At 41.4% G+C, this 27,203-nt stretch overlaps 1 protein-coding gene and 1 long non-coding RNA gene across 4 annotated transcripts in view; one reads left to right on the top strand and one right to left on the bottom strand.

The window, feature by feature from the left end:
- The window catches only part of Fam91a1 (family with sequence similarity 91, member A1), a 39,759-nt gene extending 17,219 nt beyond the window's left edge, over positions 1 to 22,540 (bottom strand). For 2 of the 3 annotated variants that reach the window (XR_001838719.3, XM_006241684.5), the window contains exons 1-15: positions 20,430 to 22,540; positions 15,577 to 15,661; positions 13,854 to 14,005; positions 12,308 to 12,365; positions 11,397 to 11,464; positions 10,765 to 10,878; positions 8,923 to 9,013; positions 8,493 to 8,555; positions 4,788 to 4,894; positions 4,668 to 4,706; positions 4,145 to 4,257; positions 3,597 to 3,712; positions 2,285 to 2,397; positions 1,933 to 2,019; positions 146 to 278 (exon numbers count right to left, since the gene is read on the bottom strand). Coding sequence is in view for 2 of the 3 variants with exons in the window: in XM_006241684.5 (XP_006241746.1) it covers positions 146 to 278; positions 1,933 to 2,019; positions 2,285 to 2,397; positions 3,597 to 3,712; positions 4,145 to 4,257; positions 4,668 to 4,706; positions 4,788 to 4,894; positions 8,493 to 8,555; positions 8,923 to 9,013; positions 10,765 to 10,878; positions 11,397 to 11,464; positions 12,308 to 12,365; positions 13,854 to 14,005; positions 15,577 to 15,661; positions 20,430 to 20,501 (1,411 nt within the window). In the remaining variant the exon portion in view is untranslated. The remainder of the gene's footprint in view (positions 1 to 145; positions 279 to 1,932; positions 2,020 to 2,284; positions 2,398 to 3,596; positions 3,713 to 4,144; positions 4,258 to 4,667; positions 4,707 to 4,787; positions 4,895 to 8,492; positions 8,556 to 8,922; positions 9,014 to 10,764; positions 10,879 to 11,396; positions 11,465 to 12,307; positions 12,366 to 13,853; positions 14,006 to 15,576; positions 15,662 to 20,429) is intronic. The other variant, NM_001127578.1, reaches the window with a different exon arrangement.
- LOC134479911 (uncharacterized) lies at positions 20,740 to 22,797 on the top strand. The gene is made up of 2 exons (XR_010053804.1): positions 20,740 to 20,854; positions 22,528 to 22,797. It is a non-coding gene; the product is annotated as an uncharacterized LOC134479911 (long non-coding RNA).
- Positions 22,798 to 27,203: the final 4,406 nt, after the last annotated feature.

The raw sequence follows: 27,203 nt of genomic DNA, 5'->3' as shown, positions 1-27,203 counted from the left end.
GAGAAACAGCTGACACGGTTCTCAGAGAACAGGCTGCCAGCTCCATGTCTGAAAACATGTGCTGATGGAATGAGGTACATGGCCTGCTTCAATTCTTGAAAAGAAGGTCACTGTCGTGTCTTCACAATCCAGTATATTTCCATACCATAGTTGGACTGGTCTGGCTGAGAGGTCTGAGCTACCAGATCTTTATTATGACGAAGAAAGAGAATAGTGTTCCTCAGAGTAAGTGCATGGTCAAAGTATCTCTGTGCTTCTCCTTCACCAGTGCTCTGAACCTAAACCAAGAGAAAACAGATTGTTTTTAAAATACCACTCTCATACTATTCATCCTAATAATCATGTAACACAGGTATAAATACATTAAAAATAACAACAACAAAAATAAAAACAGAATTCCCAGGAAATGATTTTGAGAAAGTTCCCGTCACCTCCTAAGATGGGAGGAGGACTCCAAGTAGAACAACTCTAACAACTGAGTGAACTACCGCGGAGCACACGTTTACGCTCTGTGTCCCTGTATGATTCAAAGAGGGGAAGTTCCAAAGCCAGGTCAGCTTCATCCATAGAGTAGAACAAGAATAATCAGATCAGGACATCAAGTGTACAGTAAGACAGAAAACCCATAACTAGCACAGCATCTGGAAGAACAGGGGTGAGAATTACAGACACGAAGCAAGTGTTCTGTATTATGCTGAGGTCTGGTCTGCTGCTCTTTACTGTTAATGCTAAATATTGGTCCAAAAGGTTACCCAGGACAAGAGAATCCACACGTACACCAAGAGATGCTATGGGATCTTGCTCCTTAATTTAGAACTACCGGTTGAATAAAGATGCCTACAGCCTGTAGCTGGGAAAAAGAGAGGTAGGCAGAGTTTTGGTTCCCAGGCTTGGGTTCTGAGGAGAACCCTGAATGGGGGGTGAGGAGAGAAGGTGGAAAAAAAAGAAGCCATAGAACAGGTAAGTCATGAGAAATGGCCATGAGGACTGGTCAATTGGAGTTAAGAGCTGCCCACAAGGAATGTGACAAATTATAACTCAGTGTTATAAATAAGGAAGTAGATTTTAATAGCTTAGAGGGTAGATATCTGCCTAGCTCTAGTGCACTATAAATATTACATTTCTAAAATTAGTATATAAATATAAAAAATTGTCTTTTATCTGAACTGAATGATCACCAGAAGGATAGAAACTCCCAACTGACATCAAATATTTATTACAACAGTATTATTTCATATATGTTTTACACTAATGAATATAAAATTCCTATGGAATAGTAAAATAAAAACCTATTTATTTATGACAAAGAAATTACAAAATCACTACAAATCCTCTAAATGAAACATTTAATGTATAAAATTCATAACCACCTACCTAAACTATTAGCTAAGTTGCAGATCTGACAAACGGAATACAAAGAAAAGAGGACAGGATGAAACGCAGTGAAGAAAAGCACCAGTGCATGGTACTAGGCTTACTCAGTGAAGGGAGAGAGTGGGTAAAGCAAACACAGCTCACGTCAAGGTGCTAACAGGAATAAGAACAGTGGGCATAAATACAGTACTCAGGAACACTGTTCCACATTAAAAACAAAAGAAACAAAAACCTAAATAGAACAGCCTCAGAGCTTACCTCAGTCATATCACATTAAAAAAGAATAAACAGTTAGAAAAGATTAAAGATGTTCCACAGACTAAGATGTCTATACCCCATTTCTCAATATATCAAATCTCATTAGGAGTTAGTCACGTCGCCTTACGATCACAGATCACTCACTGTGCTGATGTCTAAGCAGCACCATAGGAGAAGACAGGGTAGAGTCCGGAAGAAGCAGAGATATTCCAAGACAGAGGACAAGGTGCATATACATCGGTAGGGCTGCCATCACAAGCAGTAGGAAAGGTTCCAGCCATGCTGCCCTAGGGCACTGACCTTCTCTAGTTCTATAAGGAAGCTGTCCAGAGACTCATCTGAGAGTTTGCCCACTTCAAACATGGTGACTGCATGGCTTTTCAAGTTCTGCAAAAAGAAGCAGATTATTAAGCCACGCTTTTCCTTTTTTATGCTAACAATATTTATTATGCTCTCTAACACATCACAACTGAAAGACAGCAACATGAGCATCTGCTTTGCTCCTCACTGAGACTCACACTGTCAGAGGAATGTGACCCAGCTGGCTGCTTTCAGGACTTGTTCTAAACACAAGGACACATTTACACAGCAGCAATGATTGTATATCTCATCTTACTTTAAACATCATTACACCCACAAGCACTGGACTTACTGGTGAAAGGTTTCCCATCATTAAGAATGCAGTAAGAGTTGAGTCAAATAGGAATGCAATTCGCTTTGTGTGCCCAGTGGACAGACTCAAACTGCTGACGCTGGCCGTGTCAGCTGAAAGAAAAAAATAGAATATGCAATCAAGTCAAGAAAGCCTTCTTTGCTTATCGTCTGAAATAGTTTTGCTTCAGCAAACAAACTTAATTAAATATAAGCAATACCGTGGTCTTAAGACATTAAGTGTTTTTGCATCAGGGCCTCACTCTACTGCGCACACTGGCCTTAATTCCAATCTTCCTGCATTTAGCTCCCTGGTACTAAGATTATAGGTATGTACCATTTAAAAAAAAAAAATGTAAAAGGCATTTAGCTTTGTGTTGATGTGCTAGTTTGTCAAATCAATCTGACACAAGCCAGGATCACTGAAGAAGGGGGACGGTAAGACCAGCCTGAAGGCATGTCAGTGAGGCATTTTCATGATTAAGGATTGATGCGGGAGGCCCAGCTCCCTGTGGTGGGCGCCTCCCTTGAGCAAATGGCCCTGGAAGTATGAGAAAGGAGCATGAGCCTGGGGAGTAAACAGTAAGCAGCACTCCCTCAGGGGTCTGTCTGAATTCCTGCTGGCAGACTCCTGCCTCACAGGTCTGCCTTTGCCTCTCTTCACAATGGGCTGTAATGGGCTGTGAGCTGTAAGCTCAAATAAACCCTTTTCCTCCTCAAGTTGCTTTTGGTATTGGTGTTTTATCAGAGCAACAGAAAAGCTAATGAGCACAGCTAATTTCCTTGAAAACTATAAATAATAATCCTTGGTAATCATCAGATCAATAAGCACTACCAACAGGCCCATGTTTCTCAGTGTGTGACCTGTGTGTCAGGCAGAACAGGAGAAAGGCCATCCCAGGTTCCTACTGCCCTCAGCATTAACCCTGCACGTCTCCCTTTGGGCTGAGTCACACGTTCTCTTTGGCTAACATGGCCTTTTCTCAATGACCCCTGAACTCACAGCCACGCTAACCACAGCCTCTTCCTGAAGTCAAAGGTTAGAATTTTTATTTGTTTCTGCATCCCCAAACACTTCAACTGTTTATGTTTTGGGGGTTATACTCCATCACCTCCTGCCTCAACTTAATTTGTAGGTGGCAAATACCATGTTCTTAATTATCGTATACCTGCCAGGCTCTGACAGCGTTGGTAAGGTCCCAGACTGCATACCAAATAAGAAGCCTAAAGGAGAGCTATAAAGGAGATGTAGGGCTGCATCTGGACACATGGCAGACCAACAGACAGACTCTAAGTTAAACTGAATTGCTAACCTGGATCCTCTTGACTATTTGTATCTGTGTCAGTAGCAGAAGAGGCTTCTTGCACAGGACTCCTACTTTCCCCACCATCCCATGATAAGAGCATCTTTTGTGGGTCTAACGTGCTCCTGTTAATGAAGAATACATTCATTTTTAAAAGTCACATAAATTATCCCACCTGAACATAGCTACTGAGGTTGGTACTTACAACTGCGAACGACCAAACATAACCAAGAACATAACATAAACCAAGGCCTAAGTCTGAAACTGAGATGAGTTCTCAAACTGCTCTGGCCATACACAGAGAGCACTGTGACCAAAACTCAAGCACAGGCTTCAGGGAATCCAAGGTCTTCTAAATTTTATAAAATACTGTATGTGCTTTTTCCTTAAACAAAGCGTCCTTAGTTTCCATCAGATTATACAGAAGATGAATCATACCCAGATGACTGAGACACTAGGATTCAGGATCCACCTCCATAGGCAGAGTGAACTAAAAAACTTTCTGCATGTAAAAATTCTTTTCAAAAGGAAACTGTCATACGGGATAAATGAATTACTTTAATCTGTTCACAGATGGAACGTTCTTCCATGATGAATGAAGTTGGTCCAAGTTTATTACTTGTCCCTTCTTATGGGCAAAGCCCAATCGGCAATACATTGAAACAGCATTCTGAAAGGAATGGAAGGAAAATTAGCATTAAAACAGACATCAGACTATTTGAAGAGAAAAATACCGTACAAGACTAATGCCAGCGTTTCCGTTCCTCACAGACAGAACAGTCCGAGCCAGGACTGCTGTCCCTAGATCCTCTTCTAATGAGGCCAGAGCTGCGGCCTTAACAAGATACTGACCAGGCTGCTTCCTGCTGCCCACATTAATGTGAGTGCTCTGGTCCATTCTGCCTGGTGGAAAACAGACTCAGGGCTTCTCATCTTGCCCCTTCTTTCTCTGCAACCGTTCCTTTACCATGGAGACTCCCTCGAGCAGCCAATTAGGATCAGTAATGTATCAAGATAAAAATTAACTAGCAAAATCCACCCAGTACTCACATTACACATAGAAGGTTAAAAGAGTCATACCTTTACCAGCGATAAGTCTATCTCAAGGACATTAGCAAGCTAGAAAACAAAACTGAAAATTACTGTTCCGTTCTCAGCATTCTCAGTAAGTCTTCTCAAGAATACTTTTGCCACACTTACCTCTGCAACATTAGTGTGCTCATCTATTGACACAAATATTTTATAGAGTAGGGTTTCGAAATAATCACCTTGTACCCGATTCATTACAAAACCTTCCAGAGGAGGAACTGAAATAAACAAAAACTTTCTCAGTACTGGGTTTCATAAAACAACAAAGTATAACTCAAATGCCTATGCAAAAAGAGAAATCATTCAGAAACTGAATACAACTTTTATGCATTTCATCCACTCCATAGCAACCTTTCAAAGTCCCCACAGTTAAGCAACCTTTCAAAGTCCCCACAGTTAAGGACACATACACCATCATCTACACAGAGCTGTCTAAAGGTTCACAAGAAACTCTCCATTACCGAGACAAAGGGAATACTAGGCAGTACAGACTTAGGAAAACACATGAGGGCGGGGCTGAGCCTCAGAAGGCTTGAGATACGTGTGCTTTTGATGCCTGCGGGCCAAGGACTGCTGGAAAGAGCTAATAACCCCTCGGGAACAAGTGGAGGAAAGCTGGCTCACTGCCATTCTCCCCCATCTCTCTCTACCCTGAGAAGAAACCAGTCTGCAGAGGTTACTAACGCCTGCTCTTCCTCAGGGTCCAGAGGTCAAGACCAGCACACAAGGTATCCATTCATACTCAAGCTCTCTCTCTCCTGTCCAAATGCTTTCATCTGATTTAGCAGCAAGTTCTGCCTAGTAAACAGTAAAGGGTGTGCTTTTGTTCACGCCCTTCCGTGGGTCTGCATCCCTTCAAATTATCCTAGGAAAGGGCCAGCAAAATGGATGAGTGAAGGCACCCAATGGCAAGTCCAACAACCTACACTTAGTGCCCCTACACCCCTACATGGCAGAAGAGAATTAGATTCCTAAAACCTGTGCTCTGACTTCCTTCCACACGAACACCGCAACATGCACTCACATACACACTGTGAAATGTAAAAAATGAAATTTTACAGACAAGTGGAGCACACAGGCCACCAATAATAAAAAGCAAAGGTTTCTTTTTAGAAATTAACTTTAGAATAAGTTAATTCTTATCCTACAGTACTGCTGTGTTCAAGCATTTCCTGAATGAATACTGGCTGGGTGCTGAGCACCTGCCAAGTACATTACATTCATCATCCCATCTTTTAGCCCTACAGGTTGTATAGTATTATAATTTCCCTTCCTTGGAGATACCAAGGTACTAAGAAGTTAGAAATTTCAATATATAATTTACATCTGAATGATAGGATGGGAAAACTCCTTATAGAGACATAAAATCAGTTTCTAATATGTATTAATTTAATATAAAAGTATGAACTAAATTCCAGCCTAAGCTGTGGGTGTGCACTGGCCATGGGCTGGAGGGGTGACTTGGTGGTTGCAAACATGTACTGTTCTTGCAGACTCAGGTTCAACCCCAACACCCTCATCAGACAGCTTATAGCTCCTTGTAACTCCAGCTCCAGGCTTATGTGCATACACAGAATACGCACAGTACATGTAAATACATAATAAAAATATTTTTAAATAAAAGATACTGGTCATCCAAATACAATGAATGGAATCATTATTTCATCTCAAATATAAAACTACATTCCAGGCAAACTACAGATTTGACAAGTTATTCAGAATTTTATGTATGTATATTATATAATTTTTCAATGATATATTCTTTAAGTACCTTTTTTTAAAAGAAAGAAAAATATAGGCACTGAAGCATTAAAATATACACATAGAAAAAAAAAAAAAGACTCTAAGAGCCAAAACACCAGGACATCTACTATGAGACGTTCTTTTTTTTTTTTTTAAGAAAAAAAAAAAAGCAAGAAGTGGAGGAGGGAAAGAGAGGTGATCTGGGCAGAGCTGAAGGGTGAATAGAATCAAGACATGTTGTATGAAGTTCCCTGAGAATAAAACAGTGTTTCTCTAAGTGCATTAACACTGGAGTCCTCCAAAGCACCGCTAAGAGCACTCCTTCCTCCAAACCCAAGTGCTCCACATCCACAGTGCTGCATCTTGGCAGACCATCTGGAATGCCTCCCCCGAAATAGCCTGCCAGGGTTTCATGCAGAATCTGATGGGCTCCAAGTTGCCAACTTTGTGGGTTCTTCCAAATAGAGGACCAGCCAAGAGAGGTGGCATGCTAGCAAGCAGGCTGAGTCCAGTCCAGCAGCTACAAAGGCTACATCTGCCTGCACTACCCAACTGCTAAGTGTTGAGGGAACCACAGCAGACTCTATCACTACAAGGAATTCAGCCCTCCTCCGCTCACTCCAACAGACTGAAGTGCTATTACAAAGCTGGGTGTGGTGGTGGCATATATGAGGCAGAGGCAGGAGGGTGAGTAATTTAAAGCAAACCTCAGCTACATACAAGTTCAAGGCTAGCTGGGGCTATATTAGAACCTCAAACCAAAGAGGTACTCAAATAGTCAGCAGTTAAACAGACTGAAGTGAACAAATCCAATCTAATCCAACTTTGGAGGGAATCTCAGATGAGTTCAGTCAGCTTATCAGGTAAGAATAGGGACTAGAATAAATCTTCCAAATCCCAATGGTGAAGAGACCACTACCACAATCTCTACCTCCAAAGACTCATTTCCTGCTAACAGTGCAAATTCAACCTACTGCTCTACTTGTTACATCATCAACCTCAAACCCAGATTAGATAAGTGTTTCACCTCCTTTGTAACCGTCTTTCCAAACTTAAAACAGAGCTCACGTAAGCATACTGTCCACAATGTGTTACAGGGTTGGGAACGAATCTCCCTAACATACTGTCTTATAGTGTTTCTATTCCTGCACAAACATCATGACCAAGAAGCAAGTTGGGGAGGAAAGGGTTTATTCAGCTTACACTTCCACATTGCTGTTCATCACCAAAGAAGTCAGGACTGGAACTCAAGCAGGTCAGGAAGCAGGAGCTGATGCAGAGGCCATGGAGGGATGTTACTGGATTGCTTCCTCTGGCTTGCTCAGCCTGCTTTCTTTTAGAACCCAAGACCACCAGCCCAGGGACGGCACCACCCACAATGGGCTGGGTCCTCCCACCTTGACCACTAGTTGAGAAAATGCCTTACAGCTGGGTCTCATCAAGGCATTTCCACAATCGAGGCTCCTTTTTTGTGATAACTCCAGCTTGTGTCAAGTTGACCCACAAAACCAGCCAGTAACACATATGCTACTCAAAGGAAGGTCAAGACTTCCTACAGCACTAGACCTGACAAGATACAACACTGACAAGAGGAAGTATTTCTGGGATCAGCCACCCACCACCGGTTTCTCAACACCTAGTCATTCTTGGGGATTTGACCCTTTATACTCTTTCTCACAAATATTGCTTCAGTGTGATTTTTAAAATCATAAATAACCACAGTAGCCAAATGACACCAGAAAAGATACTTACTACACACACCTAACTGTAAGTTAGTACTGTTACAAAATTTAAAACTTAAAAAAGGTGATTTCATTTGGAATTGTAGGAAATTTATCCTGAAGTTCTATTTTAATATAGTGTATAGATCAAAATAACATAGAAGATGAAATAGTAATAAATAATAATAAAACTACAATAGGTTAAGTGTAAAAGTAAAAATATCCTTCTTTTAAAAAAATCCTCATATCTAAAATTACAGAAAGATTTGTGTCAAATTTATTAGGCTGGAACATAGCATTTAACTTCAAGCAGTCATTCAAAATACAGTGCAAAATGTTAGTCCAGACTCACCTGCTATACAACTGTCATCTGATATGGGCACATCCAGATAAATAAAGCCTTTGTTATACAAACCTACAAAAGCAAAAGCACCTAGTTTAGATGGGACACCATAGGACAGTGTTTCTTCTACTAGTCTGACTGCTAACCTCCTTTGAAGCCTTACAATTGAACACTACACAAAGAAAAGAAAATTGTATAGAGTAAGTAACTACCTCTTCTAAATCTTGATTTCCTAGATATTTTCAGAACTACAAATCTCTTACCAACCATTTATGTAGGTCTGTAATTTCATCTACACCAAAAAATAAAAGACTAAGATCACATTTCAAGTAACATGACTTAAGAAATAGACTCAATTCGGGCCAGTAATTGGTATTAATCATCAACTGTTACAAACAAGTTTTGGGGTTGACTAAGAACATGTGTACTAAACACTTACTGTGTACTACATTGTAATCTAGTGATCCAGAGAGCTGAGGACCTGAGTCGATGATCTTATCAATAGCGCTTTTCTCAGGAAAAGTGCATATCTATGAAAAGGAAAATATTTTCAGTTAAGTTTGTCCTAATTAACTAATTCATAAGAATCCTAAGATGTATTCACATTGGAATCCATAGCTGAAATATGCATAGAATGAAGGTTACTATCCCTAAAGTTAACTAAACTATAGTGCCAACAGTTTAGATAACAAAATCACTGTGACTATCAACATCTGTTGGTTAGCAGTAATGCTCACTCATAAACACCAATGCAATGGAATCAGATACAGGAGTTCAAATCATTCTTATCAAAAGTTCACTGAGAAAAACTCCACATGAAAATGATGAGATTACAACAGTATGGCAGCACCATAAGGAAGGGCTTAGAGTGGGGAGGAGCGGTTAAGAGCACCGACTGCTCTTCCAGAGGTCCTGAGTTCAATCCCCAGCAAGCACATGGTGGCTCACAACCATCTGTAATGGGATCCGATGCCCTCTTCTGGTGTGTCTGAAGAAGCGACAGTGTACTCATATGCATAAAATAAATAAATAGTTTTAAAAAAGAAAAAAAGGGCTTAGTAAAGTGAAGCAAAATTCCTGATGCCCTCCAGAAGAATTAGACGAAAACTACAAATGAAAGATGAAAAGGCCACACAGCCCTTCAACCACATACAGATATGCCTCGGTCTCCAGGCTCCCAGAGCACCCACCCTTTCCTCAGTCAGCATCCTTCCAGACTGTGTGTGGTGTACACTAATTTCTGCAGACATCACTGCTCTCGATCTTGACACTGTTCCCCATCAGGGCACCTACCCCTAGTTCACTGTAATTCAACAGTGACTAGACTACAGATTCCAAAAGAACCTGCCTGAGTATCTATCACTCTTGGACCTTTCATTATAACTTGGGTTATGTAGTTAACTCACTTTCCTTATCTGTGGACTGGGTGCAGAGATTGTCATGAGTCTTGACATAGTTACCTTAGTGTATGGCACATGTACACACAGTCAGTGTTTAGAAATATTAGCCATATTACTATGGCTACTATGACATCATATCACTAGAAGGAAACCACTAATTAAGACCCCAGATTACTATACAAGAACCAAATCATGTCTCCTGCACCATTAAAGAGGGCCTTGTAAACTCCACGACTAGCCTATTAAGATCATTTGAATAACTTGATTTTCTACAGTCAAATGTTACTTGTAGGGGATGGTTCTGGTGCTTTGATTGGAAATCTATTTACTGACACTGAAGGTCCTCACTTCCATTGGTTTTTGATCTATCAATAAAGTTGCCAGTGGCCAATGGCTGGGAGGAAAGAAAGAGGAGGGACTTCTAGATTCCTGCAGGCTAGGAGAGAGGAAGAGACTTGAGATACCTGGGGAAGAAAGACTGGACAGACTCAGAGCTACAGAGAGATCTTCCAAAATGTAGGCAGAAAGGGAAAGTGGCCCGAAAGCACCTTGGGCAGTAAGACCAACGGGCTTCACAGAAGGTACTGAGCAACTAAGCTGAGAGCAGATTTACAGATGTTGAGCTAGGAGTGAAGGTAAGGGAACATTAGCTGTGGGAGGCTTAGAAGTGCCAGACATTGCGCTAATGTGTGTGTGTGTTTCATCTGTGGACCCGAGAGAGCTCCTGGGCAGGTGTGTGCACGCGTCCAGTCAGGAACACAAAAGTGCATGCAACAGTTACTTCTGAAAACATTATGTCATTAAAAACTTTAAGTTAAAAAGCAAAAATTCTGGTTTTAATTTTTCCTTTTCCTCGGGTTTTAGCCTATAAGAATCTCTACCTTGATGTCATCTTCTGTGATATATCCAGCCTGCACCACCCACCACGCCTCGATGGCAATTTCTACTGGCTTCATTGGTAGAAGATCATGGGCAGTTTTCCTTCTGAAGAATTTCTGCAATAATACAACATTTAAGGACCTACAGCCAACCCAGATTACCACTGTCTTCTATGATCACAGAAGACATTACAACAGGCTACATCTTCTCAAATTTTCATGTTTAAAATGCTAACTAGACTATATAACGTAGACTCATTCTTTTTTAACTTATTTTAAAATAAATTACTAAACACAGACATCAATCCAGAAGCATTTCAAATAAAACCCAAGAGGTTAAAAACCTGTACTTGAAAATGTGAACTTATTTCACCCATAAAGTGAATTCTAGGGTAAACTGTCCAATTAAAAAGACAAGCAAAGAAAAGTTAACTTCCAAAAATAAATATTATAAGCTGTAACTCATTGAGCACTTAAGCTCTAACTTGCTGAACACTGAAGATCTGTTCACCAGGCCTATGAAACGCACGTTAACTGGTTCATGTTAGAGGTTGTTATTCCTAGAACTCTAAGCCAAACTTTGGTTATGATCCAGTTCTGACAAAGGGGCTGTAGAGCGAAAGGGGACAACTTACTTTTGAAGATCTACACTGATTCATCAGGTCAATGTACTGGTTTCTTCCTATGCCAAGAAGCCGCAGACCTGTAAGCAAGTCTTTCCTTTAATACAGGTTAGAATGTGAGTATACTATGAGCAATGGCATTGGGGAAAATTCGCACTTATATTCTTTAATAACTGATTGATGTGGCCCATCAATATCTACACAGATGAAACTTCAACTTTGGAAGAGATGAACTGAACACTTCTGACAATGCTAATGAGGTCTTACTAAAAAAGCAGAAGTCCTCCTGGTTTTAAGAAGTAAAACTATGCTTTTCAGCAGAAGTTTCTTCTACACAGAACTCCACACCATGATGAATAGAACTTCACTTAGCTAGTAAGCACAGTGAAACACGGCAGACATCTGTGGCACTCGACGGGTTACTGTAAGGTAGGAATCCTGTACGCAGGCTGCTCTCCTTCATCAGACACAGCCCAGACAACAGCAAAGCCTCAGTGGCGAGAGCAGTGATTCTCAACCCTCCAAGCACAGCGACCCTTTAATAAAGTTGCTCAAGTTGTAGGAATCCCAAACTATACGATTATTTTTGTTGCTACTTCATAACTGTAACTTTGCTAATGTTATGAATCACAATGTAAGCATCTGTTTCCGGATAGTCTTAAGAGACCCAGGACAGGGTACTTTGATCTCGAATGGGTCATAACCCATGGAGTGAGAACCACTCTAGAATAAAGGTTAGACCTAAATTTCTGGCTCCAAATTATACTTCCCAATCTCACATCTGATTTGTATTATGCAATAAAATACCCATTGATAATATTACTCTCAATTTTTACATATTTCAGGTCACAAACACACAATCCTAATGTATTCATATACAAAACCAAAATCTAAATGTTACTCCTTCCCAGCTGGATACTCACAGTCAGCAGCAGTAAAATTAGGCAATGAATCGTAACTTTTCTCACTGTTCATAATGTCCTTTGAAAAAGAAAGAATACAAATTTTGAATTAACTTTCCTCAGATAAGAAAAGAGTTTATGTATCTATTACTACGGTGGAACAGAACATTTACTAACATTACAGGAAACAGTGGATCATAACTGACATCCTAAATGTGCACACACCACTGTGGCACTAAGCCAAGGCAACAATCTAGAAAAGGAAGGGTAAACGGTTGGGTCTGGGTTTCTCAGAAGTCTCTGTGAGTCCCAGACAGTTGCCCTGTAAGTCTCCATTAGAGCCAAGAGCTTTTCAACACTTCACACCCAATCCTTCATCTCTACCCGGAGAGAATGTGCCAACTCCATCAGTATGTATCCAAAACACACACTACCGACAATAGTTCTAATTACTTCCAAGCCTCTGTTCTTATCTCAGTATCACATTACACTAGGATCTGGCTTCTTCAACACCAATCTTCTCCAGTAATACTATTTATTGTTGGATAAGACCCACCTTCAATGCAATCATTTAAAAATAAAACCTGCAGAACAGAGAGCATGTGAACGTAAATGTAACAAAGGATGGCAAATATAAAAAAAGTAAAAGTTATATATACCTTAATCTTGTGGATACCAGAAAAAGAATCAGAGCAAGAGGAAGGAGCTGACCTTGTTCCACCACCCCGTGTGTTTCATCAACTGAACTAGCAGAGCTGCCAAGAGAGCACTTCAGAAACAGACTATACGAGTGCACACAGAAAAGTGGCTTACAGCTAAGGAAGGGAGCTTGAAGGCAAGGGCACTGGGCATACCACAAAGTGTACTGGCCTTCCTGTTACTGAAGGTGCTTAGCTTTCCTGGGTATATGCTATTCTCTGCTTTGTCAGTGTCTAGACAGCCCAAAATAGCAGGACTCACATATAAAGTAAATTAATACTAGATTTTAATGTCAAATCTTTATAGAAAGCTTACGTAACAAAACAGTTTAGAATTATTATTAAAGTTATTCAACAAGAACCAAATACAAACTAGCTCTGGAATAAAGTTAAAAGTTAATAATTGCAGCAACTAACAGCCAGGGCAAAGGACACTCTGGTGTGTCTCCTTCCTGAGATGTGTATCATACAACACTGGGTGTGCATCCTCGTTTTTATACAGGGTGAACAGTTAAATATACTAGTGTCCTTGATCTTCCTGTTGAAGTCTGAAACCCACATTTCAATCTTACATAGTACAAGCAATAGCTGTAGTAACTGCTGGTAAAATAACTGATTAGTATCTTAACTGCACAAAGGGTAAACAACACCTTCTAGAACAGGGAATACAAGCAGCCACCTTTCTAACGTAAAAGCATCAACAATGATGAGCTCATGCGCAAGTATGCCTCAGCTACCTGTGACCAGCATTCCTTTTACACAGTAACTGGGTAGCTCAGAGCCGGTAGGCCGGTGCTCTGCTGGCTGTAAGGTGCTCCTGGCTTGCAGTCCCACCCCACTGTTAACGGTTCCCCACACTAGACACTAACCTCCATGATCCCAGTATAGTATGAGAATGGTGTTATCCTCAGGCCCTTCACCATGATGTCGGATAAGTGGTAAGGGTACAGCATGAGATGATCACGGCTATACTTCAGCAGTTCCTCATAGTATTTGCGCTCATCTTTCTTGACATGCTTAACTGCAAGAATAGGAAAATGTGCCGTTTTCTCAGGTATCTAACTGCTTCACTATAAACACAGCATGAAACACACACCTTTTAACTTTTGAAACAGTATATAAACTAGACAAGGACAAATCAACCGTTGGAACAAAGCAACAATTTTATCTCACACACAAAAAAATGTGAGTCTTTCATACATGTAAGTAAAATGTAATAAGACATATAAGTAGAGGAAAGAATCTTACTAAAACAAGGAAACAGTATAAAATCAACATGCATAAGCTGTAAGTCTTACACCCTTGACCACATCACTTCACAAGATAGCCAGACTAGACTAGTTTTCAAGTTAGTCCATTTTAGAAAAGCATCTTCTGTTTCTGTCTCATGTGTTGTGGATTGAAAGCATGTGTACACCGCTGAGCTGTAACACAACGAGCTGTACATTCACTGTACAGGTCAAGCAGCCTTGGCCTTGCAATTCTCCCAAGTCAGCCCTCCCAGCAGCTGAAATCAGGCCTATTCCACAGGCCTCCTTATTGTCTGTCCATTCATGTGGAGAAGGAGGAGGCCACCCTCCTCCATCACTCAGCATTTTCCCCGTGTTCATTTTAAATGTGTGTACACATATGCAGTGAAGGACAACTTGAGAAACTAGTTTTCCCTCTCCACTATGTAGGTCCTAGGGAATGTCCTATCCTCACAGAGCTCATCTATCTCGCAGACCCTCTACTGGCAGGATTTCTTACTGAGACCTAGACTTAGGCTAAGCAAGCTAGTCAGGTAACTGCCAGGACCTGCCTGTCTCTGCCCCAGGACAAAATTAGACACCTGCTACCACATTTCTTTTTTAATGTAGGCACTGAATACTGTACTCAGGTGTCCACATGATAAGCATGTTATCCAACTGAACTATCTCCCTTGCTACTTACCACGTTGTGTTTTTCAAATGTAAAAAGCCTTCTGAATTCATTGGAAAATACCTGTATAGAAACTCTCTGGAGTATTAATGCTTGAAAGAAAAGTTACAGAACCCAGGAAAGTTATGGTAACAAAATAAAATTTAAGTCTGAAAATGATCAAGAACTGATGTCCTTTTTCTTCTCTGGCAAATCCCCTCACACTGATAAAGAGAACATCAAATTCAGATTAAGATTTTTGGGGGCTGGAGAGATGGCTCAGCGGTTAAGAGCACTGACTGCTCTTCCAGAGGTCCTGAGTTCAATCCCCAGCAACCACATGGTGGCTCACAACCATCTATAACGGGATCTGGTGCCCTCTTCTGGTGTGTCTGAAGGCAGCTACAGTGTACTCATAGACATAAAATAAATAAATATATCTCTAAAAAAAAAAAGAAGATTTTTATAGGAAAAGTAGACCTATAAAAAGCACTCTAAAAAGGAATTTTCATTACACTTAGAAAAATCCAAAATATAAACTGCTATTAGATAGAATGATGTAATCTGAAGGTTCTTAAAGTCCATACATGGAGAAATTTCAGATCCATGCAGAACACACTGAAAACTAAGAGAGATTTATACAAGTGAAAAGACAGAGTCATCTCCCTCCCAGTATAAAACGTCTTCACTTACCTAGGTTATTTCTGTAGCGCAACTGATTGCGGATACTGTACAAAACAACCTGTTTTTCATATTCTCGTTGTGAATTTCCAAGACTCTAAAAGAAATTGTACATGGTCATTACACAGTTCCCAGATGGTACTTTTTGTGCCATAAAATTAAAAAATAAAAAAAGACTGCAATTTTACTCTGGCATCGCTAATTCCTAGAACTGAATAAGTAACATATTCTTAAGTTTTATTATGTTAACTTTACTGTTATGATACTAAAACAAGATCCCACATGTTTTATTTTTTTTTTTTTTTGCAGTTTGCCTTTCTAAGATTTACTTAAACTTTTACAGAATATAAATATTTACACAAAATAAAAAACCAGTATAAGAGGGGTTGGGGATTTAGCTCAGTGGTAGAGCACTTGCCTAGCAAGCGCAAGGCCCTGGGTTCAGTCCCCAGCTCCGAAAAAAAGAAAAAGAAAAAAAAAGAAAGAAAGAAAAACAGTATAAGAATGTAACAAGAATGTTTACTTGTTAGCAAGATTGGTAATAAAATTTTCCTTCCAAAATATCCAAATTTAAGTGGAATGGATAGATGGATATATAGATGGATGGGTGGATAGGTAGATGAGTGGGTGGACGGCAGGTGGCTTCTCACACCCACCCTTAGGTAAACTCAAGAATACAGCTAAAGAAGGACAGACTGACAGCCTAGACTTTCTGGACTGAGCTGTGATTAGCTGGGATTAACATTTCTACAGGACGGACACTCCAGATGTGCTGAGACTGCTTCTGTAAATGTCACGTCCTCAGGGCTGCTGTGGACAATACAATGTTGCCACTCTCACACACAGCCCTTCACAGGCTCCACTAGCACTGGTGCCAGGACCCTCAGGATACCAAGACCCAGACATGCCCCAGTCCCTTAGAGAAAACAGCATCACATTGCATAGAATCTGCATATACGCTATATTTTTCTGCATATTTTAAATCATCTTGCGATTACTTCTAATAGCTACTAAGAAGTTGTTAGACTATATTATCTATGGACTAAAGCTAGAAATAAGTCTGTATACGTTCAAGATAAACCCTTTTTTGGCAATATTTTCAGTCAGTGGTCCTACAGATAGAAATACAGACTTGTACATAATAAACAAAATTCTTTCTAGCTATACACATAGTGTTTTAAGTTCAAAGTTAGAACTATAAAAACAAAGAATAAATATGTTTAGTCACAGTCAACATGACATTCACATGTGACCATAAAGTTAGTATAGTATCGAAATGTTCTCTTGCTTCTAATTACTATGTATAGTTTCTGGGTTTTGTGGTGTTTTTTTTTCCTGGCACACTGTAAACTTAAACTAAACATCTTAAATGACAAAATAATTGGGAGGATTCAATTGGTTGTATCCTTTATAGGTTTTTAAAAGACAAAGCCATATTCCTATGTTTTACAATCAGATTAAATGAACTACCTAAATAACCTGTCCTGCAATTGGACAGGCTACAGGAATGGCTGTGTCAGCCAGGACTATAGCTCAGGTGTGCATGACCTATTTCCATCTGTAACATCCCAAGTTCTGGAGGAGTGTGCCCTGAGGAGACACTATCGCAACACCCTCCATACAGCAGCAAGGCTCCGGTCAGTACCGGAGATCACTGCGGGTTTCAGACACATCTGTCAACACATCAGTCAAGGTTCCCACAGCTGTACTATCAGGTCAGAGTCTCTTTGTCAGGAAACACACATGCATTGTACACAAACATGTCGTCCTGCTACAATCACAGCAAGTTCCAAACCTGAGGCTTTGAGCTCTGGTTCAAAGTTAGTCCTTTAAGTTAACACTATTATTGGTATGCCCCATGGAAAAACATGAACTCTAGTACCATGTGAGCTCGAGGACTAGGTACATAGCGTGTGATTAGCCCCATCAGTCGATATATGTTAGAGTTCATAAATCCCTTCCTAAAACCAGTGAATGTTTTATTTTTCCCTCAAGAAATCTGTTCAGGGGGTTGGGGATTTAGCTCAGTGGTAGAGCGCTTGCCTAGGAAGCGCAAGGCCCTGGGTTCGGTCCCCAGCTCCAAAAAAAAAAAAAAAAAAAGAAATCTGTTCAGCAATTATTTGACTTTCTGCCCTTCTCCAAATCTCCCATCATTTTAAACCACTGTCAGCACCACAGACCCAGATAACAGAACAGGACCAGCCATTTCACCAGGCCACTATGGGCTGCACATGGGACCACCTGCTGGATGCCCTAGGCATCACAGAAGAGGAACTAGAACAGGTGATGTGGGATGCTAGCTTACACACAGAGCACTCCCTGCGCAGCACATAACCCTGAAAGCAAACTTTCTACCCCAAAGGAACCTACAAGCCCCAGTGTAGACATCCCAACAGGTACTTGTCTAAAAAAATAGATTAAGTAAAAATAAGCACATTTAAAAAATTGATTCACCATAGATTTCACTTTAAATAAAAGAACTATACATTGTGTTAAACAACGAATGCTTGATATTAGTAAACTATAGAAAATTTCTGAAAACAATGGCCTGACCTACATTTTTTTCTCCCTGTGCTAGGAATGGAACCTAAGACTCTGTACATGCTCAGCCCCCATCTACAGCTTTTTTATGTACCTTCTAGAGTCTGGTGTGACCCACAGAACTAAACACATTTCTCCTCATCTCATCCACACTGGGGCAGGAGGAGGGGACTTAGTTGATCATGAGATTTTTTTTTTTTTTTTTTGATCCAAGTCTCCTTCCTCTAACTTTTCAGAACTGGGAAATGAGTCAGTTCTGAATTAAGCCCACCAAAACTTACTGGAAATCATCATACCAACATACTTAGAATTTACAATACCAAAAGACACATTCTTCCTATACATTGTGCCAAACAATGAATGCCTACTATTAGAAAATTACAGAAAAGTCCTGAAAATATTCTTTCCATATCATAAGGAAATTCCCACTTTTAATACAGTTGTGATTTTTATAGCCTTTTAGGCGTCACCTCAAACCAATGCCTCATTACCTCTAACAAACAGCTACTAAAAGCCAACGTTTAGGGTGCACAGATACTTAGGGCGCAAACCCTAACTCAGAATCTAAGCAGAAAAGGCAGCCTGGTGAGGTGATAGCTGTGGTGCGTGAGGGGTGACAGCACAGGGACAACACGGCTGAGGGCAGTGACTCTGGACTGGAGGGTTAGGGAATCTCTAAGAGACATCTGAGAGACAATCAAAAGAAGCTATAAAAGGCAGCTACTGCCAGTAAGAGGACTGGGCTTGCCTCAGCACCTCAGTCCATGCTCCAGGGCAGTGTGGAGAGGATGAGAAGGCCCTGCGCTGAAGATAAGAAACCACACAGAAGGGTGATATCATCTAAAGTGGACCTTAACTTCAGGAAACCATGGAAAGGCTGGAGGTCTGCAGAAACAAATGTGTACAAAGGCCTTATTGAGCCTAACACAAAAGAACTGGGCCTTTCAGTGGTTTTACACGCAAAAACTAATCAGTTTATATCTGGACTTAAGTTTTAGCACTGTCCTATTATTTAGTAAGAGCAATTAAGTTTGAGGAGGCTTTTGCCAATACTAATAGAATCAATTATTTAAGTTGGGTATAAGCTATTTAAAAAGGAAATAAAGGACTATTTATTCTACTTGTCTTCAAATATGTCTCAGAACATATTTGTCTAAAGGACAAAAAGTGCCAACCTCATTCAAACTTAAGAGGAACTTATTTCCAAAGAGTTAGACTTTTTTTCAAGTTTCAGAAACCGAGAAACTTGACATCTTTGACATTCTAGAGACCTTTGTCCCTGAAACACACCTTGCTATTATCTAGGATTCTGGTGTCTTAAAAGTATTTTGTCATGTGATGTTCACCAGACCCTTAACTCATCCCCTAGAACTAGGACTCAAAGTGAACCACAAGAATCATAAAACCATTATCACCGCCATTCCATACTTTTCAAAAGCATATCTGCTGCCTATCACCAAGAGAAACCAGAAATCAGTGGAACTGAACGAGAAATGGAGGGCAGAGAAACGGTGCCTTGAATGTGGCACACGCATCAAGGCCTTCGTAAGAGTTCAAACCACCTGTCTTGTTCAGTACTTTCATGAGTCTATTTACTCTGTCTCTGATAAAACAGACTCTCCGTGGAGACAGGATCGTTGTCTGAGTGCTGCAAACTATCTACATCCAAAACCAGGCATACAACTAGTAGGTGCTCAATAAATGCTGCTGAGTAAAACTACCATTCACCATTAGATTTAAAAAATAAAATAAAATAAAATAACCCTCAGGTCATGCTCCCGTTGACACATTCTTTACAAAACCAGCCTGTCTAAAGGACGAAGTCCGACAACTCAAAGCACACATACCCTTTCAAATCAGACCTGACTACCCTGCCAACCTCAGCAGATATTACTCTCACGCATTCAGCCGACACTTCCAAATGCATCGAAACACATCTCCGAGCCTTGGTGATGTCTGGAGACGTTCTTCCCCCTCCTTGGGGGAGGAAGGGCTTCGTCCCTTATCTTATTAACTTTTCTTGGTCTTCCAGAGCCAACTTTAAATGCTTCCAGTTACACATGCAACTCTAAATGGGCAACTTAACCTCCAGATACGCTACAGAGGAGGAACGTTTGAACTGTCTTGTACTGCCTTCTCCCACCACTCTTAAGTTTGGGGTCCGGGGGCTTTATTTTAGATCGTAGGCGCCTGGCTTATATAGAGTCTGCGGGCTGAGGTACCAAGAGTTCATTCAGCCTTCTTGGGAGACAGCGCACGCCCAGTTTTCCCGAGCCCTCCACGGTCCGCAGGTCAGGCGACACCGAAGCGGGGAGGAGCCATACCTGTTTCACGTTAGTTGGCAACTTGCTCCAAGGATAATTGTGCCGGATGTGGAACTCAACGTCGATGTTCATGATGCCGGAGCCCAGGCCCGCAGTGGCCGCGGCTCCCACGCCGCCTGCCGCCCGCGAGCGCCCGGCCCGTCAGTGGAGCCCGCGGGAGGCCGTACGTCTACGCCGCACGAGCCCGGCGCCACCCCATGGCCAGGCCTCCACAGCTCCGCGCGGCGCGGGCCACGGGGCACAGTGGCGGGGACTACGACCCGTGCCTCAGCAGCTTCAAGTTTCTTCCTAGTTTCGGCCTGCCGGAAATGGCTCTTTGCCGACGTCACTTCCGCTCACTGGCCTGCGGCCGAGTGGAGCTCCGCCCCCCAGCACGTGGTTGAGCCGCGCGAGGAAGGCGGGACCCAGAGACCCTCGGGAGCCGGGTTAGTTGCGCCTGCGTGTAACAGAGGCTCTGATCTGCACCGCTGAGCTTGTGTGACTCAGTTTCCCGAATATGTGTCCCCAGTGGCTCTGGACAGGCGGCTAAAGGCACGGCGGTCGGTTGTCTTAGCAAAAACGCTGCTAATGGAAGAACCACTCTCGCCACCCTGCCGAACAAAACAAGGTCCCGGAGAACTCGAGTGTGCCCGTCCCCCAACCCCCACCCATTGACCTAGAGTCGCTAGCGGCGTCATCCCTTCCAACCATTGGCTGTATCCTGGGAATGGAGAACGTTGGACTCCTTCCAAGATCCAAATTCTTAAAATGTGGGGATTTGAGGTGCAGAAATTTTAACTAGCTTCAGTAGCTTTTTAAACACGGAACTCGGGTTGATATTCGTACAGCTCTCCTGAGGTCTTTGGGAACAGTTTCTTCCAGAGTGTATTGTGTTTCCTAAGCAAGCTCATTTAACTGCAAGACACAACTTCCGTGTTTCTTTGTCAAGTTTTCATTTTAAAGCAATGTTTTTAAGTCATGTTTCATTATACACTACTGATAACAAACTGAAAACATTTAAGATGTTTAATCTATACCTCAACAACTAGCAAGTCTGAGGCATACCATTATATCTAATTAGTTGAATATTATAGTACACACGGCTCTTACATAGGTGTGTTGTTCTGGTTAACCAATTGCAGGAGCTTCGTACCCTATTGAGACCCTCCTTAACATAGCTAAATAGTACTGAACCCCAACAAAGTAGCAGAATTCAAAAGTATGACCTGCCTACTATATATCAATCTCTTGCTTTGCAATAGATTCTTATCTCTCAACATTCGGTGAAACATTGCTGCTGCTACTAGCCCTAGCAGAAGAAGAAAGCGAGGTTGGCAAGGTTACATGACTAGTTCACAAGATCGCTCAAGTTTGACAGAGCCCATGGGCTTTTACTATTTATTATTTTATGTCTGAGTGTTTTGTCTACATGTATGTGTAGTGTGTGCACTACCTGTGTGCCTTGTGCCTTCAGAGGCCAGAAGGGGGCATCAGATATCAGGTGCCCAGAAGTTGGATTTCAGACAGCTGTTAGCTTCCATATGAAGGGTAAACCAAGACCCTCTGCAAAAGCAGCAAGTGACTTCAGCTGCTGAGTCAACTGTCCAGGCCCAGCCCAAGGCTGTTTATTAGAACCACCTTTTGAATTCCTCAGGGGTAACCTTCACAGAAATATTCTGCCTCCTTCTCCAGTTTAGGAAAATTCACTTAGAGTTAGTGACATAAATCACCCCCTTACATTTTTCATAATTCTGCATGTGGAAAAAATTATTCTTCAAAATCTTTTTTATCTAGTATAATGTAAGTAACAAGAAAATTAAGGACATCATTTTAAAATCCCCACAAATTTTTATTTCAACTGCTAATAACAGTTAAACTGGCCTGAACCTATCCATCCTTTTTCTATTTCAAATAATAAATCTAATTTGAACTCAACCGAAACTAGTAATGGTGAATGGATGCCTGCTAAATCAGTACAGACCTTTGAAAATCTTAGCCATGGTGACCTGTAAAGGCTCTCAGTATGTAGCCCCCAAAAGCAGACTTTTGAAGGAGGAAATAGCATTAGGTCAAAGCTATGTGGACAGGAAGAAGACAAATAACAATTTTTCTCCCATAGTGGGACCCAGAATCAGATCAATTTATAAAAATACAAGATGCTCGTGGAAGGACTGAGCTGCCTCCAGTTTCCTCAAAAGGCTAGGAAACAAAGCAGTTCTGGTCATCCATCAACTAACCTACGAGGTCCAGGGCCTGCTGTGTGGAAACTCCAGGGCTGAGACAGCTCCCCAGTCTTCAGGAAAAAGCAACTGCCAAATGGATTCCCTGAGCAGCACTGGTGACCTCATCAGCTCTTTTGGAAGACAATAAATCCCATTTTTTTTAAAAATCCTGACTCCAGTCTCTGCCTTTCAAATCCTAGAGCGATCAGAAACTACAGCATGCTGTGCATCCCACAAGCAACCTTCCAAAGACACCCCCTGGGTACACAATAGCTTCAGACATGCAAATGCCATGTGCTGCCTTCTCAGCCAACTATACATGCCTGACCAGATTAAAGAAAATTACCCAACTGGCTTAAGCAACCTGAGCTTGTTCTTACAAAGAAATGATGACCTCACATAGCTCAGGCTGGCCTTGAACTCGATATGTAGCTGAGGATGTCACTGAACTTCTGATCCTCCTAATTTTACCTCCCCAGTATTAGGATCATAGGAAAGTGATGCTGTCCCTGGCCTAACAGTCTACTCTTCAGAAAAACTATCAAGCTATTCATCCCCAGAATTTCAACAGAGATAATGAATGAGAAACAGCAACTTTTAACTAACGAGCTGTTGGCTAGTCTCACTCACTGAGCCCAGATTAGCATGTTCTATGACAGGAATAATAACGGCTCACAATGATTCCCATGTCCAGAAACTAGAAGTGCTTCCTTCGTGGCACTGTGATTAAGATAGCCTTGAGATAGGAAAATTCTCTAGGGCTATCAAAATGCCATAGGGAAATCACAGAGTCCTTACCCAGGGAAACAGGGATGACTGCTGGAGGCAGACATCAGTGGTTTGGGATCATAACCAAACCTGTGGAAAGCTACTAGGAGCTGAAAAGGTAAATGGATTCTTCCCTAAACCTCAAAAAACACTCCTGCCAAGACATTTGAATTTCTGATCTCCTTGACATTAAGATAATACATTTCAAGCTTTTAACATGGTGGTCTGTCACAAGAGCAATAAAACATTTTACTATACTCTCCCAACAAAATATTCCCATACCCAAACAAGTGATGTATAAATTTACATAATCACCATCTCCCAGTTCCAAATGCCTCCCAGTTCCTTTGGAGGAATAATCCTTTCTTATCATTAATATGTGAGGGACAGATAAGTTATCCTTTTCAAAGAGTAATTTGAAAGAAAAAGAAATACTCAGAGATGAAATGGGGTCAGAAAATGGTTTCTAATAAAAAGAAGGAAACTGTATGCATCTTAAGCTTCACACTTTGTCTGGGCCTGTCTTTGGCCATGGATTCATTTCAGACGAGCGTGGCTCTGTTCCAAGGACTGACTAGTTCATCACCCCCAGGTATGGGTTCAGTGGATCATACCTCTCAGCTTTTGTCCTGGCTAATTTCTCTGCCGCCTTTCCCATACCTTGGAGCAGGAGTCTCCATGTCCCTTACCAGTTGTCTTAGCTTATGTTCTTCATTGCAAGGAATCCCTGGCTGGCCATTTGGTGTCTGTCTGTTGTCTGTCTCACTCTAGAGGGAAGGACTTGGTTTCTTTCCGAAGTCTTTCTTGAGTTAGGCTTCATGCATAAGCTCTTACTTAGTATTCCCGCATTGAATGAATGAAGCTATGTCATGGCTGAGCCTTGTCTGGCATCTGGTTGAGAATTATAACACACCTCCAGCTCTCCACCATTCAACGCACTGCATTATTTTTCTCTGTAGAAGGGGACGAGAACATATTAGCATCTAATGTGGGTAAGAAATGATTTCATTGTTCTAAATCATCCTATTTGTTAGATTAGAAGCTTCCCAAAGTCAGGGGCTTCAGTATGCTTCCTGTTCAAGCTTGTGTTAGCTCAGGCACTCAATAAACACTGGATGGATGGATACGTGGGGCAGAATTCTCGTGAAAATCCAGAGGACTTTCTTGAAACTTTGGAAAGTCCTCAACATTTCCCACACCAGCCAGTGGAGCTGGGCAAAGGTTCCCTTTCTAGGACACGAGGACCAGAGTCCTCCCAACCTCCACTCCCTCTGCTTTGGTGGTTGCTTGTGGCGGAAATCATCAATTTTCTGCTGAAGTGGAGAAATTCTTCAACCTCTGTCTATATCTAAAGAGCAGAAAATGTCATCTAGTCAGATGGTCCCAGCCAGCCATCCTTCCCCGTTACTAATAGTAACATAGTTGCAACTCCTTTTACCTGTCTTTCTGTTTGCTCCCTTTGGGGTTTGGGGTATAAAATGCTCATCTCTATTCCTCTCTCTGGATACAGGTACTGAATGGAATTCGTATTAGTTTATTTACTTACTTATGTACTTATTTATTCAATGTGGGTACATTGTTGCTATCTTTAGACACACCAGAAGAGGGCATCAGATCCCATTACAGATGGTTGTGAGCCACCACGTGGTTGCTGGGAATTGAACTCAGGACCTCTGGAAGAGCAGACAGTGCTCTTAACCACTGAGCCATCTCTCCATCCCCCGAATGGAATTCTAAAGAAGCCAAATGGACATTGGAGAGGGCGGAAGGAACAGCGCAATGTGGAACATTCTTTTTGCATTATGGAATTTCTGTGAGTAGTGGGCGCATTGTGGTTCACATTTATAATTCCAGCACTAGGGCTGAGACAGAGGATTGCTGAAAATTCTAGGCTAGCTTGAGCTACATGGTTCAAGGCAAGGCTGAGCTAACAAGGGGTCCTTTGTCAAAAAGAAAAAGCAAAGGAGCTTCCAGACTGTGAATAATGGCAAGCAAGTGAAGAGATATAGCTTATTTTAGAGAGAAGCAGATAGGTGCTCTGCCCTTCAGCCTTCTAAAAACCCCAATCTATGTATAAATATAGAACGTGCTATGGCTATCTTCTGGAGTCTGTTTGTGTTCCAAACGTTCACCGTCTGACGTGGAAAGGAAGATTCACGTGCCAAACCAAGAGGCCTCCACTCCAAAGCTGGACAAGTGTAGTACCAAAGGTGGCCACCAGGGGCTGATCTCATACAACATTTCTACATTTAAAATCTGCCTGTTGCTTTTTACCTAACTCACTGTAATGGGTCTGGCCATCTTTGAAACTCCTGTTCTAATTCATCTTCAGTAGTCAATAACACGAAATACTGTTGATTGTGCTTCCAAAAGCCTATCACTTGGGCTCACTGGGCAGTGATCTAGCTAAAGTCAGCCCCGTCCCAAGGTCCCATTCACACCTTTAAGTAGCTCCCTGTCCACAGGACCACAAACCATATCTGCCAAGCTCACACTAGTCTTAGGTGAACATATTTTTACAGTTTCTATGATGAAGAGTAAAGTCTGACTGAAAATGGATCAATGTTCTGAAGTTTTCGCTTGTAATCTTCTTTTGGTTCTGTGTTCCAGGGTTGGCTTTGAACTTGCAGCAATCCTCCTGCCTCAGTCTCTCAAGTGTTGAGGTTGTGGGTGTGAGCCCATCAAATCATCTTGGAAATAGAGACAGAAGGGACAAAGTGTTGAAAGCCATAACCAATAGGTCTCTGGAAAGTTCCTGTAATCTGTCCCCATTCCTCCAGCAAATTAGCTAATTTAAATATGTAGAGAATGTTGAGGGAAGGAAACAGAATTTTAAAATGTGGATATTATTTTTAAGTGGAGATATGGTCTTGGTAACACTAGAAGCACTTGAAAAGTTTGTTTTGTTTTGTTTTTAAATACCAGTATTCAGATCTCACACCAGATCAATCAGACTTCAAACCAGAGTGAATATGTCAGAATCCCTGGGGTTGGAAATCAGACGCTGCCTATCTATAAAATATCTCTAGGAATTCTGATGTGTAGGAAGGGTTGGCAACTTCTGACAAAATAATCTTTAAGCCTCAGGTCCTCAATAAGCATTTGCTACATTAATTTCTAAAATGAGATTGGACAAGGATTAGTAATAACCAACTCTAATTCTCTAAGCCAATGATTCTCTAATCAGATACAATAATCAAATTTACCATATAACGTACAGTAATCGAAAATATTATGCTTGGGCAAATATAATACTTCATTCTCATGTGCAAGATGTCCAACCCAATCCGGGTCTTCTAGTATAAGAACTGAATAGCTTCAAAACCATTCACCATTCAACACCCTCTAAAGGCCAAGGAAATATTTTCCCCATCCTTGACAGCAATCAGGAGACTCAGAGGTCAAAAACGTACAGACTTCTGAGCTGACGTGGAAACTACCTGAGTTTGCGTTTTTCTTATGGATTGCTTTGGTTTTCCTGGCTTGTTAGGATACTGCGGCATGGCGGTTCAGGGCTTGGCTGGAAGCTTTCTGCTTTTCCTTCTACATTATGTCATTCCCAGTTTACATCATCAGCAACAAGGAACTCTGCATTGCTGAACAAGAAATACCAGGTTGTCTGCTAGTGTGAGCTGTGATCCGAGATCAAGGTGTGGAAGAGCAGGGTGGTCCTGCAACTGCTCTGAGTGAGATTGCGGGACAGATAGGGAACGTTATTGGCTATGGCTTCAGCTGATTCTAGGAAAATGTCGGTGGCTGTATTTGCTCCTCATTTCACAGAAGTGTAAAACTGTCTTTCCTGTAG

The sequence above is a fragment of the Rattus norvegicus genome, chromosome 7 (genome assembly GCF_036323735.1).
Source record: "Rattus norvegicus strain BN/NHsdMcwi chromosome 7, GRCr8, whole genome shotgun sequence".
NCBI lineage: Eukaryota > Metazoa > Chordata > Mammalia > Rodentia > Muridae > Rattus > Rattus norvegicus.
Note: the sequence above shows the minus strand (reverse complement) of the source record. Positions and strands in the feature narration are given on the sequence as shown.